The sequence below is a fragment of the Phaseolus vulgaris genome, chromosome 7 (assembly GCF_051622355.1).
Source record: "Phaseolus vulgaris cultivar YP4 chromosome 7, ASM5162235v1, whole genome shotgun sequence".
NCBI lineage: Eukaryota > Viridiplantae > Streptophyta > Magnoliopsida > Fabales > Fabaceae > Phaseolus > Phaseolus vulgaris.
In genome coordinates this window covers 3301200-3316302 of record NC_143504.1, presented here as the reverse complement: position 1 = coordinate 3316302, position 15103 = coordinate 3301200, and the positions used below count along the sequence as shown (strand labels likewise).

Sequence of the window (15103 nt, the reverse complement as noted above, 5' to 3'; positions counted from 1 at the left end):
GGTGCAAACCTCAACCTTATAAGCCGGTTTTATGGGGTTGAGTTAGGCTTAAAGTCCATTTCGTAATAATATCGGAAGAGATACACTTTAACTTCCACTTTAAATCTAACTCTAATAAAATCAATTCATAGGATAAGATTTGCATACACTTATATATAATGAAATATTATAATCTCTAGTCGATTTCACACTAGTATAAAGCTTAACATAAACATAATTAATTAGAGAAAATTATTTATTGTGATTGTTTTTACTGAATGGGGTTGGTGATGGAAGAAAACGATATATTGAAGAGAACATGGAAATGGAAATGTGGCAAGTCAAAAAGGAAATTTATTTTCATGCGTCGTATGTGTAAACAAGTGTCTGCTTTCTTTTAGTTTTGCAATTAATCTACCTAGTTTGTCTTTCTTTGAATGAATATAATTTTATTTTATATTTTGAAACATCACAATTGTTTTGGTCACACTTGTCTATTTGATGAGAATTTTTTTAATATAATCATAGCAAGTACTTTTTAAAACTTTTTCAATTTTACATGAACGAAAGACCATGTAAATATTTAGTGAGTATTTAATAATTGTACTTGGTCTCTTAAAAGTTGCAATGGGATATTTACAAACGATAAAATAATTAATGTGTTAGGTAAATTTTCCACATAGCCTCGTCATGTCTACCAAAAAGAATATGTGGTTCACACTTGATATAAATATATAATGAAATTTAATGCAATTTATGTTAAATGTTTGTATTTTGTTGGTTAGCTTCTTTTACCTAATAATATTAGGTTGTATTTATGAATAACTTATTTTTAATATATGAATTAATTTTTGAAAAAAAAAAATTATATATATATCAAAGCAAATCATTAAATAAAAATTAGTTTTAGAGACAAAATATAATTAGTCACTATCAAATCAACTAAATTAGATATTATTCTATAGACTAAAAAAATTATTGGTATATAAAGTAGTTTTTATTATTAAAAGATATCTTTTAAATTGATATGTAATTAGCTATCAAAGTTTTAGTTACAACTAATTAGATTTTAAAATTAGTAGCTATATAAATATTAATTTATAAATTATTTATTAATAATAACAAATATTTTAGATATCAATACTTTTTTAATTTATAAAATAGTATTTAATTGAATTAATGTAGTGACTAATTATTTTTACTCTCTAATTAATATTTTATTGTAATATATATTACTGGAAGAAATATTAATGGTAGAGTTCCCAAAAGAGCGACATTACATGAGACTAGTGTGAGTTTAATGTCTCAATAGAAATGTAAGCTAATATTTTTGTGTGGCTATGTATTAGAGACTACATCCAATGGGACACACATTTACAAAGTAGTGTTGGTTAAACCTATATAAAGAAAAATATATTATTTAACTATAACGTAGGTTTGGGGGACACTAAAATGAATATAAAACTAAATAATTATTAAGAAGTTAACTTTAAGTCTAACTCAACTTCATAAAACTGACTTATAAGGTGAGGTTTGCATCCACTGAAATGTCTTAATCTTTAGTCAATGTGGAATCCCCAACAATAATTAAACTTACTGTCGCAATTGGAGACACTACATGAAAAAGAAAATGTGAGTATATTATCGTAATTAGGGACAATACTTGAAAAACAAATATGAGTAAAATACATTTAAGGAGAGATAAATGACCACGAAGACAAAAACAAAAAATAAAATTAAGGAAAGTGAAATGACCATGAAAAGACGTAGGGTTTTTGGGAAGAATTTCAAGATTATGAGTTTGAAAGTGCGAGACAAAAATGAAAAATTAAAAGTATAAGAAAATAAAAATTTGAAACAAAAATGTTTTAATATTTTTTTCTTCTCATTATATATATTACATTAATTTTGATTTATATAAACAAAGTAATGAATGATTTTATATTAGTATGAATATCGTATATTTTTTGTATTCAATATTTAGTTTGTTTATATAGGGGTGTAAAGAGTAGAAGATTAATTTTGGAATCCCGAAGAGAGAAAGTAAATAGAAAGTGTGGTTATTTAATTTAGTGAAAAAAAAAGTGAATTTGAGTAAAAAAAAATTGTTATATATATATATATATATATCTAAGGTTCTAAAATAATTTTATATAGTTTTTTCGTGTTACTCTAATCACAAACTTAAAAAAACATTTCAAATTATTTATTGTTGGAAGAGATTAGAGCCTTCCATTATATATAAGTGGGTGCAAACCTCAACCCTATGAGCCGGTTTTATGGGGTTGAGTTAGGCTTAAAGTCCACTTCATAACATGATATCAGAGCCATTTCGACCTAACAAATGTTTGTGTTGGACCTATCATGTCACCCACTATTGGATCACTATCGGATCATCCTTAACTTAACATTTATTATTGTCGCTTTATCATGTCACTGCTTTATCATGACAATGTGAGATAAGAGATAATTCTCATTACATATCTCATGTTTAAACTTCAAATTATAATAAAATAAAACTTAAACAATCATGTTTGATTTCAATAATAATTACCATATTTTGAGCATCATAAATTAGTGAGATGTTCAAACTATATATAAAAGAAGTCATAAATATACTAATATATACATATCAAATGTGCAGATCAAAACAAAACCATTTTTAACTCATCTAAGAAGTTTTAAATATCACAATAAACCATATTTTTTACTCAAACTTTTATATATACTAACTCAAGTTAATTATGACCATGCAATAAACGAGACTATATACTGCAACTTAAAATTTCAATATTTTTTGATAGAAAATCTTCACACAATTTAGGTTAAGCTTCTTTAGCTTGAGTGGTTCCTAAGAAATATTTAAATTTTTTTTTAAAAAAAAATGCTTTGTATAAAATTCTAATTATTTTTCGAAATATTTAATCTATAAAATTACACATGAACTTGTTCATATTATTAAGAGTTATTCCTCTACTAGTCAAATGAAATATAAAGTTCCCACATGCAAAACTAATGAAAAAAAGATTACACCAATTATACGAGAACAAAAAATTTATCAAGATTAATATTTTGATCACCTTATTTTATCAATAGTATTCTCATACGTGTGGTCTAATATTAATAAAAGTTTATTATAGAGACCTAAAACTTAAATAAAATAAAAAAGTTTATAGTTTTAGAGAAATACACGAAGAAAGCATAATACTTTTCTTCCTATTTTTTTCTATTTTATGAACTTGTATAGAAGTTAAAAGAGTAAAACTAACAAAATATTTAAAAAATAATTGCATAAAAAATATATGATTTATTTATTATACTTTTTTGTTTCTTTTTCGACTTCTTAATTTACTTTAAAATGAACCGAGTTACATGAGGACTCATTTTTCTTCCAACATTATTGATTGACTTATTTATCTATTGAATTTTTTCAAAACTGAGAAAAATATATTTTAGCAGGTGAGAACTATTCTTAATTAAGACATTTGTTAAGGAAATCATACTAAATACATATACAAATATAATAATTTTAAAACTGATTAAAATTTAATATCAAGCTTTTATTTAAATCCATATTCTTCTAAAACTATATCATTACCCATATTAATATCTATTTATGCATCTTGGCCATTGAAAACAATATCTTTTGCAATTTTATTTTATTTTATATAAATAACCATGTGCTGATGGTGTGAGTCATTGGATTGAAACCACACTGGGTACTTCAATTATCCAAATAAGTCGCAATTTGTGGATGAAAATTGTAATTATGAAAAAAAAAATTAAAAATAACTAGTCACTTTTATTTAGTTATTTTTATAAAAAAAATAGTTATGATTTTTACCACTTCAGCACAATAAAAGAAAGCTATTATGCACAAGTTACAGCGATTTTTATACGGTAGAGTTCATATTAGGTTAGGTCAAATATGATCAATGATTTTTTTTTAAAATTTATAATTTGGATTAAAAATATCCAGAGGAAAACTTAATATTTTTTATTTTTTTAAATAGATTAAAAAGAATAGTATTATTTATTTTTTATTATTATTCAGTTGGGACACGTTGATGGCACACTAAGCCCATGGGTGAGGTAGTTAGTTAGAAAAAAGGAAGAAGGAGAGAGAAAAAATGGGATAAAAGAGAGGAAGAAGCAAAGGCAAAATGACATTAACAAGAACGGTGGTGAAATAAGGAAGCAAGAGTGGAATGATATTCATGGCGGTCCCAACCTCTTCTCTCACAATCAACATTCATTCTTATAAATAAGAACACCCTTCACACAACACAACAAAGGAAAATTCGCATCTTTCATTGTTTTTGCCTTTACACATCAGCCACACTCAATCTCTTGCTTCATTCCCAAACCTCTTCTTTCCCTCAAGTTTGTAGAACCAGAACTTTCCCCCCTTTTTATGTCGCCGGTTTTCTGCAAAGAAATGCAAAAAGGTTTCAAAAAGCTTTCTTAGCTTCAACAAAATGCGATCCCCTTCTTGTAAGATTCCCACTTCCTTTCCACCCTTCTTTTTTCAATTCCGATGCTTCTTTCCTCTTTTTAAGTCATTCTGTGCGTAAAGGTGCTTGCTTTTTGTTCTCTTGTTCCGTTTTTTTCATCTGGGTATGTCTCCTCTTTCCCCCTTCACTTTTTTTCTCGCTACTTTTCTTTTCTCTTTAATGCCTCTGCCCTTGCTTCGACTTAATGGGTTCTGGGGGTGCACCCTTTTTTTAAGTTGCTGTGTTTCTCACTGTAAATGCAAATTCCTTGTTTTCTGACGCAGAATTTCGAAATTAATGATTCAGTTTAATTTATCACTTTTGTTGATGTTTGTAGCAGTTTGTGAGATTCCATTAACTTTGTTTTTTTTTTTCAAAAAAGAAATATAATTGTTGTTGTGGATGGGGTGTGTTTGTTCCGCTTTTGGACCTTTGTGTTTATGATATTGACAAGCATTATGTGGGCTCCAGCTAACTGGGAATATCGGCATGAAGATAAAATTCCCCAATTTTATGAGCACCCAAACGGAAAATTTGACCTTTTCTAAATATGCTTCTCGATGTTGCTGATATGCATTTTTTGTTTCTTTACTTGCATGTGGGTTTCATTTCCAGAATCTCTGAAGGATTGTTACATGTTCTAGAGGTGCGTTCCTTGGAGTATAGTAGTCATTTGTGGTATTAAAGATGGGGGATCACTTTGAGTTACTGGTGGATCGATTGCTTACTGAATCCACATTAGAAGCTGCACTTGAAAGCAGGAATAAGTCTATGTTGGCTGCATCCTCAGCAGTGAATGACGCCAAAATTGATCTCAATTTGGTGAAGGTGGGTATGGATGATATAAAATTTCCGGGGAAGCTGGTAGAATGCAGGATATGTCATGATGACGATGAAGATACCAATATGGAGACACCCTGCTCCTGTTGTGGTAGTTTGAAGGTTAGTGAATTTGCTGGTATATTCATAATCATATGCTTAGATAGGTGAAGTGATTGAGTATTTTAATCTGTGTTGTTGTCATTTGTAACGAGAATTCATGGTATCTGCGTTTCAAAATTTAATGGAAAACCAAATCTGTTGTGATGAACACAAAATTTAGTGACTTTAATTGTTTTATTATTTATAACACTAAAAATTATTTGTGTATTTGTAATTCAGTCACATGGTTGCATTTGTGGAGGTGATATCAATTATTGTTTTAACATAGAAGATCTTCCTTCCTCCCTATATATTTATAACCAAACGATTTTGGTGAAATGCCAGGAAACAAAGATCTTTTTCTGTGTTTGTTTGACTCTTCATTTTTTATTAGTTGTAGATATACTAACAGCTGATATTTATCTAAGTCTAACCACTACTTGGTATAGTGATCAAAATTTTATTTATCTGCCAAAGTTAAGGCTTAAACATTGTGCACTTCTATTGATTTTTTGCAGTTCGCTCACCGTAGATGTATACAACGATGGTGTAATGAGAAGGGTGACACTACCTGTGAGATATGCCACCAGGTAAACTTAAATTTTGTTCTCGTCCCTAATTCTCCCACACAATTATTTGGGTTTCACGTGTTGTTATATGTCACAGCTTTCACCTATGATTAACTTGAATTTCTTTTAATTGATGATTTCCCTATATTGTAAATTCAGCAATTCAGGCCTGGTTATACTGCTCCTCCACCGCTATTTCAGTTTGGACGTATTCCAATGAGTTTCAGGTAACGTCCAAGTAAAAAATTCTCACTCTTCCCCCCACAAGTTAATCTGTGAACCTTGTTTTTGTGTTTCCATTTTCCAATGTGTTCCCACGATGTTTATGTCAGGGGGAATTGGGAGATTTCAAGAAGAGACTTGAACAGTACACATTTGGTTAGCATGGTCCCCACCGATCAAAACGTTACCACTTCTAACTATGATCAGTATTCAACCTCTGCTACAGGAAGTTTGATTTGCTGTCGTTCAATTGCTGTCATTGTAACCTCTCTTGTCTCTCTTATGCATGTATGCCACTCTGCCCTTACTTACTCCTACCTGTTGTGACATTTCCAATCTTTGTTTCTCTTGGGCAGTTCATGGTTCTTCTGATTTTAAGACACACACTCCCCCTTGTAATCAGTGGAAATAAGGACTATTCTTTCCCACTCTTTTTGGTACGTTTTGCATAACTCAACTTATAATTTTAGCAAGCGCATAGATTGTGCTCGTACTTACCAGGTTTATTCAATTTAATGGAGTTTTTATAGCTGTTGTTATTTCGGACTGTGGGAGTTGTTCTTCCCATATACTTCATGGTTAGAGCAGTGACATTAATCCAACGGCATCGGAGACAGCATCGAGTAAGTCTCTGCCATGGATCAATCACTATATCTCACATGAATCATCTATTTACATATAATGAACTCTCTGATATTTGTTGTTGTTACTGTTAGGAGCATCTTAATGGCTTGGCCAGTTCATCTGACGATGAAAGCGAGCAAGCAGACTTGCAGCCTCAGCCTCATATCATACAAGTACTGTAAAAATATTGTAGCCGGTAACCACTTGAAGTAATCGAAGGATGAAAAGCTCTTGGTTTAAGATGCTGCACTTTGTCTTCTGATTTTTTTTCATGTAAATTAGACGGAGACAAGTTCCTTGAGAACCTGGAGTTTGCTAAGGATGGGGACACTGAAATTCAGATGTTCGTAGCTCATAAGGAGGCATTGCAATGCCACTTGTGTTACCTAGCCCCTCTGCTATAGCTACTCTTCGGGAAGTCTTGGAAACAGCAAGTTATACATTTACATTACTGTTTGTTTACAGATTGAAATTGTTCAGATGTATAGATAGAAATTTATAATTATAGAGAAAATTACACGGTTAGATATAAAAACGCATGGCATGTATATATTGCAATCAAAGATTGGTAGGTACTTTTGGGGCATTAATTTCATTTTAGGATGCTACTTTCGTCTATCATCTTGAGTTTCATGTTACTTGTAATGGCCAGATTACCACTTAATGAAAAGCCATAGAAAATGACATTGTATTCCCATGGCATCATTGTTAGTCACTATTTGATCCAGGGTACTGATATGCAAGTTGCAATCTTTCAATTCTCAGATAGTCCTCCAATTGATAAAGATAATAGTCAATAGATTCCTATTCTATTGATTTTCTTAGTATAGTCGCATTCAAGTCCCAATCTTCATTTCTTTTTCAGTCCTTTGTATCAAACAATACTATCCTCTTCTTCACTATGTGATTCTCCAAGCCAAACGAATTACTGGTGGCACTACCTGGTAATATAAATTGACAACTCTGTCTGTGATTCAGTTACAGGAGCAGTATGAATGTGTAGCTTTAGTTGCATTTGGATGGATAGGATGAACCAATTGCCCCTATTATACCGAAGTTCAAAACGGTGTTTAGTGTCAGTCACTCGTATTTTCATTATTTTTTAGTACTTCTATTTATTTACTTTTAAATTTGCTATTTGCAATTGGCTAACATTTAGAGTTGAATAAATCTTAGCAATGGCAGAAGTTGGGTACAATTCGTAACTTGTTGACTATGTGGTATGTTTGATTGAATGTAAATAGTGGCAAAATACAGACCATCAAACGTTAAGTTTTGATTGAAACTTAAAATCTTAATGATAATCATTCACAGACAACTAGTTAACTAGCATGGATTTAGTAAAAAAATAATTTAACAGCAGGAAACTGTTAAAAAATAAAATCTCAACCGAACCATAAAGACCTTTAAATGATAATCTATTCAAGACTTTGATTTCATTCAAATGTTTGGTAAAAGTGAAACCAGATTATGCAAGTCAGGCTTTTTATCTTATACAGTTACTTTAATATTGAAAAAATAACACCAAATTACAAAGCAAAAATGTTACATGTCACGTGCTTCTTTCCCCCCGAAATCCTAGGTTGTATAGTGAAGTGAAGGCCAAAAAAGTGAAAGAAAATAGCACATATCAGTAATGGTCACCAGAGCAAGAATTGTATTCTGTACATTCATTCTATTAAGGAAGCATTCAAAAAGGAACTTGGCAAGATTCTTTGGAGTAAGAGCATGAATTGGATTGGATGCCTATGAAGGTTGCAATGCACCTCACATGCCTTGAAGTGGTACTTGTCTACAATTCCTACTTCCACGTTCTCCTAGGCCTGAAACGTTATGCAAAACAAAAAGTGATATATAAGAATCTCAATAACTCCCAACACAATCTCTCTCTCCATATACCCACCCCTTTTAATTCTTCAGGACCCAGTCATGGTTAATTTTTGAAAGAGTTCATTACCCTCCTAATTATCAAATGTTCTTTAAAGAGTGTAGGTGGTGAAAATACTTCCGACTCTTTTGCTGCGAACGCCAGTAGCAAGCAAGTGCTCCAAAAGCACAGCTAGCAACAGCAATAGCCAATGCAGCTCCTACAGGCACCACAATTGCATTAGTCGCGGCTATTAGATCTTCAACACCTCCTTCAGCTCCATCATTTCCGCCAATATTCCTGTTCTTGTACAGAGACGCTAGTGTTTTACCGTAGTAATCAGTCAAAAACTTAAACACCTCATCTTGGTTCCATTCAATTTTGTTGCTCTTCTCATCAGAGACTAAGTAACAGGAAGCGCAAAGCTGATTTGGTGGCCAAATTGTCTTTGGAAAATTGGGGTCAGCAGTGCCTAGAGATGCTTCTTCTTTCAACAATCTTTCGTTCACCTTGTTGTGGGTACTCCACAACCAGAGTGCAAAGTCCCGGGCCGTGTTGAAAGGACTTGAAACACTGAAAATTTATTTCGAATTACAAGAGTAGAAAGAAATTGAATTTGATTGATAACTTTAGTATTTACTCAGTTCCCTTACCTTGAACACATTTTGTAAAAATGTTGTCTACATTCCTCACAGATGAAGAAGTTGTGAACAAAATCACATATTGCGTTGAATGTAAACTGACTCTCTCCATCCTCTATCCTCACAGAGAGAGAATGCATAAGAACCCATAAACCACAGCTGGAATAACAAGAGAGGGTTACCATAAGTTGTAGATATGGTTTGCAGAAGACATCTTATAAATGGGATCAGTCATTCAGTCAATAAAGGTATTATTTTGTTTCATTGTGATTGAACTAGTAATAATCAACTATATATTTTAAATATTAATCGTAACAAACAACCACAAAATCATAAAAAAATAAACTCAGGCAAAATTTTAAATAGCATAAAATAACCATTTTATATATCCTATACGATAACAAAATCAATAAAGGATATCAACCCACAAATAAGCATATCATATACATACCTTTGTTATACGGCATTTCATTTGACTAAAATATAGTTTTGGTTGAATAAAAGATACAAATCAAACAAGTTTTTGACCAGTCAAATTAACAAGCTTAGATTAAATGAACAAAATATCTGACAAATTGACCAGATTTTCTGTCAAATAAGCTGGTTGCAGACTGGTTTGTAATCAATGGTTTGCAGTCAACGCATGATGTACGGTCTCTTACATGAGTCTCAATCTTTGGTATACACATTTCTTCGCATACAAAAATAGTTTCAGGTTAAAAAATAGGAGTAACCAATAGGGTAGTTGATATGCAAAAGATGAAAATAGGGTAGTTGATATGCAATAGTTGAATATCTTTGATTGAGTCATTAAATACGAAGAATTACACCAAACATGGTGATAAAGTATTACCTGAAGCCTCTGGTTTCATTCTTACTGCCACGGCAGAACATCTGTAAAAGAAAAGTCAAAATAAAAGAAAACAATCAGGAATGTTCCAAACTAAGAAAATTCAAAACTTAATGAATGAAAGCAATATTATGAATTATAATAAAATAAAGATACTTAACACACTGCATGTATCTTCATCTTCAAATCCCATGGAATATACAATTAGAAAGAAAATACAACAACTTCACCAAATAAGTAATAACATTACAACAAGGTTATTTTTTCCACCTATTGCAAGAAGACTATAAAGAAAGCTGTACTTTTGGTAGGGTTGACATAATAACCATAGGAACTTCCATACAGGGAAGTTTGACACACAAGCATACGCCTCGCCTCCATTGTACAGTTACTTAGTGTAGCAGAGATGGCTGCCTACATTTTCCGGGTTTAATCAACATAAGCATCCACTATATCTAATAGTGTAGTAGGGGAGGGGTACACATCTGTCCAGCTTGGTCCCTTACATAAGTTGAACATCAAAATGTTTTGGCCATAGGATTGTATCTCAAGGAAATTTGTACTATTGATATGCAAAGAAATTGGACACTTTGGTTACAATTTTTTTACCTACTTTGACTCACTGACTTCCTTTTCTTTTTCGAAGTCCCTAGACATATTTCTCCTCTCTTCCTCTCAGTGTGGTGACCAGAACTGGACGATGATAGGAACAGAATTTTCCATATGTTAACTGAGGAAATACTGAGAACAGTGCTCTGATTACAGGGGTAATATGCAAAAACGTATAGCAAATCAGATAAGGAAAGCTTCTCTGAATGTGGCAACATTTCAATAGCCACGCACAACCAAAATAGTGAAAACAATGCTTATCAAGCCAAATCTTTGAGAGGAAAGCCCCAAGGACAAATCATGAGACACACAAGTATACCAAACAGAATGGCTTATTGCCATTAATAAACATTCTTTTCTCAAAAATATGAAGCCTGCTTGCAAATACTTCTTGGCAATAAATAATGAGATCCAACTCCCAGTAATAATTCAACTAAATTAACATAATATGGTAACTTTTAAGAACGGATTAGAATATTCATAAAAAATGTCTAAAAGGTGTAATACAAGTATTGAGAACCTACCCAGTATCCGCGAGGCACATCTTTCCCACAAATCCTGAGGTTCTTAATTGAAATCTTATCATCTTCCTGCTTAGTTGACCAAAAATCTGTTGGGTACAAGTCATCAAAGCTCACAAGAAATTCAGCAGTACCCTTCCGGCATCTGAAAAGAAATCCAGAACATGAAAAAATTGACATTAAATACTGAGCAGAGAAGAAAGGATCATACAGATCAGTAAAACCTTTATCTTACCTCCTAGAAGGATGATGAGCTGCCAAAAGCTGAAGAAACTTAATGAGTGAAGCACGAGTTTCTGCTTTTATCATCTGCCAAACATAAAGTATTTGTACTGTCATCCAAAACAATAAGCACAAAAGAGCAATAAAGGAAAATAGATAATCTACCTTGTGCTCTAAGATGATGTCAAAAGCTGTAGAAGTTGCCTCTTCTACATCATAGATAGCTCTGGCAATCTTTCCAAGTCATGCATACCATAAACATTAATATCTTCAAAATATAAAACGAAAGGAAATCAAACATGTGGGTGTGTGAAGAAATGGACCTGTCCAGGGTCTGAGACATTGGATGAAATAAGCTCATTTTGAAATTTCTGATCATCCAGGCCAAATGAACTGCACCATTATGAACATTGCACATACAACTTCCATCAGATTAAAGCAAATTATGTGATGACGATTTTCAGACTCCATCAAACTTAACCTCATAACTTTAGACTTTTGCAGTTAGGACTTAAATTTTTTTCATGCTGCCTAGTGCCTAATTTGTGGTCATTATATGTCTACAGTGTTGATATTCTGAATTCATATACAGCATCTGGCTTTAATAAAATATTCCCCTACCATCATCTGGCTTAGATAAATATTCACCTACCATATCATAATTATCAACAATAAATTTATTTATGTCTCATACCTGCCCAATTGCTTGTTGATCCAACCAAGTAACCGATCAGCTGTGCGAGCATCATCAATCACACTTATATCATTTTTCTCTTGTTTAGGATCCCAATTTCCACCAACAAATTTAGAAGGAGTGCTCCAAAAAAGCATAGGATAATGACCAACAGAAAACTTATCACATAGCTTAGTATTTATCTGTGCTGCCAAAAAATTGAAAATAGGGGTACCAATTGCCAGGGCATGTTCAGTATAGAATATAAGCTTTAAACATCACCTTAACCTTATTAAGAAGGTAAGATAAGGTGCACGCACCTTTGATGCACAATCTACCCTTGTCATTAATATGATTCCTGGATGCACAGCATCAGGTCCATTAAATAATCTGGCAACCTTTTCGTAGTGTGGCTGCATTCAAATTTCAGTGAGATAGCTATGATGAATTAAATGTAATAGAAAACTTATAAAAAGTTAATTATACTTTTTAGCAAATAATACCTTATAATTCCTACATGCAGGGCACCTGACAAAGAAAGGGACAGAACAGAAATGAGAAATTCTTATACTCATATTTCATTCTTAAAGATGGAAGAGAGGGAATATATAAAATGGTAAAAATTGATCCACATGTTTAAAATAATCCAATTATCTGACTACAAGAAGAGATATTTAAAACTATAACTAAAAGTGACTTTATTCACAAACATTTCTTGAATGTGTATGCCAACATCACTTCAGAAGTTTGCTATAAGAATATAAGTAATTAAGCAAATATAAGTAAACAATAATTGATCAATTAAAAATAAAATACAGAGCTCGGTTTGTAGAGCATCTTTATGTCATATGTTACACTTGGTATGTACTTCATCATAGCTAGTGCTTGCTTCACGACAACCCTACCATTGATATTTTCCAATAGAGAAAAGAAGTTGAACAAGAAAGCTTCTGAAAAAGTTGAGGTGCATATTTTTGACAGATTTCAAAGAGAGATTTTGGAAAATAAGGTATATTTCCTAGAAATAATTATTAATCATAAATTTTTAAACCATGTGATTCATATTATTTTCTTCTCCTATAACTTGTTTTTGTTGAGAATATTACTCAAAGAGGTCTGAAAGAGGAGGGAACAAAGTGACTTGAACAAAAAATAACGGCCATTAAGTACAAAGCCTTGATAATATAGCACACTGTATTGTGTTTTTTTCTAACCCTTCACTACCCATGGCATCGATTACCTTAGCTAGACTAGAAGTACCAATTGAAAATTTCCAAAACCCTTCAATTAATTTATCATGAATCCATCCTCTCACCTCAGAAATGTTACTAGAGATCCATTTTTCAGATCAAATCATCGAGAAAAAAACTCCCACCCTCGAAGTAAAATCCATAAAAGCCCGAACTTTTTAACACCCAAAAGAGATTTCACATAATTCCACAACTAGAAACACATAAAACGCAATGACTTAATAAAAACTGTAAAGACTAACCAATGGGCAAAGAATTCAACAACGGCAAAAGTAGCAGGGGTATCTTTGAAAACAGCATCGAAATTCGTGCCGTTCAGTTCAACGGCATAATCGGGATGATTACCCTCACTCTTGACCTCTCGAAGGATCGAACGGCGCGACGCGAAGGAAGAAGGCAGAGTCGCTGAACAGCGCACAAAAAGTATGCACAGAAACAGACCCAAATGTAAATACATCCCAGACATGGAAAAAGATGTGGATCAGAGAGCAGAAAAAATTAGGGTTTTGAGAAAATTGAAGAAGAGGCAAGCTTTTAGAAGATGGATGGAGAGAGAAATGGATCTGTTATTACTCTTAACAGTTTTCTTTCTTGTTACTGTCTATTGTGTGAGAGAGAAGGGTTTAGTTGTGAGTGGTTGTGTATGTTAGATTGAATTTGATGGGTGTTGTTGGGAAGGGAAAGATGAACCAGAAAAGGGTGAGGATTACGTTTCCATAAGCTTTGCTTTGCTTCGGATCAGAGATGGCGGAAGCACTTCTCTCCAACACCAAACCTTGAATCACTCTGTTTCCTCTGTTACCTCTGTTTGGCAGATTGTTACCAAACATCAAATATTGTAAGAATATCAGTAACTATGATTAATTATTAATATAAGACTTAAATTCATTTTCTATAAAACTTTTATATTTTAATTTTTTTGAAATAGAAAATAATTCATTATTAACATTTCACTCAATTATTAATTGAAAATAATAATCATCGTAATATATTAAAAGTAATTATCAAATATATTATTCATATTTTATATAAATTAGGAAAGAAATTAGATCACCAATTAGTATTCAATAAAAATCATTTAATTTTGAAAAATTGAAAAATTAAATATGTAATTAAAATTTAATAGGAATTAAAATGGTAACGTGGATAAAAAAATTCGATTAATCATTAATATCATTAATATAAATTAATTTTTAATAAAAAAACTGTTACAACGGGTCCTAAATTTTAACAAAACTTATAGATATATAAATATTTCCTTTTAATAGTTTTGAATTTTCTTAATCTTGGAATAGTAATAATCTTGTGGTTTTAAACCATCGTAATTCTTATTTAGTCCTAATTCTCTCTTCTTTGAATTCAAAATACCATAATTTATCTTAAATATCTTAATCTAATTAAAGCACCGTATACTTTCACATTTTTAAATATTCTTTGAGTTAAGACGTTCTTTTAACCTAATTATAGTGTCAATATTAATCCACTTGTAAAATATCAATAGATAAATAAATAAATAGAAAAGATAAATCTAATAAATTTTATTACAAACATAAAATGTTAGTTATACTTAAGTAAATCAGTTAAAAAATTAGTTGAGAGAATAATAGTTTTAGATGGATTATAATAATCTCAACTATAAAATCATGACACGTGTCTTTCTTT

The 15103-nt window shown here is 31.6% G+C and overlaps 2 protein-coding genes across 12 annotated transcripts; one reads left to right on the top strand and one right to left on the bottom strand.

The window, feature by feature from the left end:
- The first annotated feature begins 4040 nt into the window (after positions 1 to 4040).
- On the top strand, positions 4041 to 7565 carry LOC137828155 (RING/FYVE/PHD zinc finger superfamily protein). Of its 4 annotated transcripts, none has more exons than XM_068634609.2 (8): positions 4041 to 4473; positions 5088 to 5414; positions 5912 to 5983; positions 6122 to 6189; positions 6295 to 6445; positions 6541 to 6621; positions 6715 to 6807; positions 6901 to 7565. In XM_068634609.2, the coding sequence occupies exons 2-8, from the start codon at positions 5160 to 5162 to the stop codon at positions 6988 to 6990; spliced, it is 810 nt and encodes a 269-aa protein (XP_068490710.1). In that variant the 5' UTR covers positions 4041 to 4473; positions 5088 to 5159; the 3' UTR covers positions 6991 to 7565. The 4 variants fall into 4 exon arrangements, with proteins under 4 accessions (XP_068490710.1, XP_068490713.1, XP_068490712.1 ...); XM_068634612.2 differs by having other exon boundaries at positions 4145 to 4473; positions 5117 to 5414; XM_068634611.2 differs by having other exon boundaries at positions 4145 to 4596.
- Positions 7566 to 8213: 648 nt separating this feature from the next.
- LOC137828154 (sulfhydryl oxidase 2) lies at positions 8214 to 14297 on the bottom strand. 8 transcript variants are annotated; one of them, XM_090305068.1, is made up of 13 exons: positions 14152 to 14283; positions 13684 to 13846; positions 12695 to 12719; positions 12512 to 12604; positions 12213 to 12399; positions 11842 to 11911; positions 11684 to 11752; positions 11532 to 11605; positions 11300 to 11441; positions 10170 to 10210; positions 9329 to 9475; positions 8814 to 9248; positions 8214 to 8631 (listed from the first exon to the last, which is right to left on the bottom strand). In XM_090305068.1, exons 5-13 carry the CDS (start codon positions 12347 to 12349, stop codon positions 8610 to 8612), a joined length of 1137 nt encoding a protein of 378 aa, XP_090161194.1. In that variant the 5' UTR covers positions 12350 to 12399; positions 12512 to 12604; positions 12695 to 12719; positions 13684 to 13846; positions 14152 to 14283; the 3' UTR covers positions 8214 to 8609. The 8 variants fall into 8 exon arrangements, 6 of the variants coding, with proteins under 6 accessions (XP_090161194.1, XP_090161191.1, XP_090161192.1 ...); XM_090305065.1 differs by having other exon boundaries at positions 12213 to 12394; XR_016523319.1 differs by having other exon boundaries at positions 8712 to 9248; positions 13684 to 14297.
- Between the last annotated feature and the right edge of the window lie 806 nt (positions 14298 to 15103).

Excerpts from the sequence above, each read along its gene's own strand:
- LOC137828155 (XM_068634609.2), top strand. The coding sequence starts at position 5,160 with ATGGGGGATCACTTTGAGTTACTGGTGGATCGATTGCTTACTGAATCC. Across the intron at positions 5,415-5,911 it reads CCTGTTGTGGTAGTTTGAAG|TTCGCTCACCGTAGATGTAT; the intron begins GTTAGTGAATTT and ends GATTTTTTGCAG. Across the intron at positions 6,446-6,540 it reads GTCGTTCAATTGCTGTCATT|TTCATGGTTCTTCTGATTTT; the intron begins GTAACCTCTCTT and ends TCTCTTGGGCAG.
- LOC137828154 (XM_068634607.2), bottom strand. The coding sequence starts at position 13,907 with ATGTCTGGGATGTATTTACATTTGGGTCTGTTTCTGTGCATACTTTTT. Across the intron at positions 12,720-13,683 it reads GTTGAATTCTTTGCCCATTG|GTGCCCTGCATGTAGGAATT; the intron begins GTTAGTCTTTAC and ends TTTCTTTGTCAG. Across the intron at positions 11,753-11,841 it reads ATGTCTCAGACCCTGGACAG|ATTGCCAGAGCTATCTATGA; the intron begins GTCCATTTCTTC and ends TGACTTGGAAAG.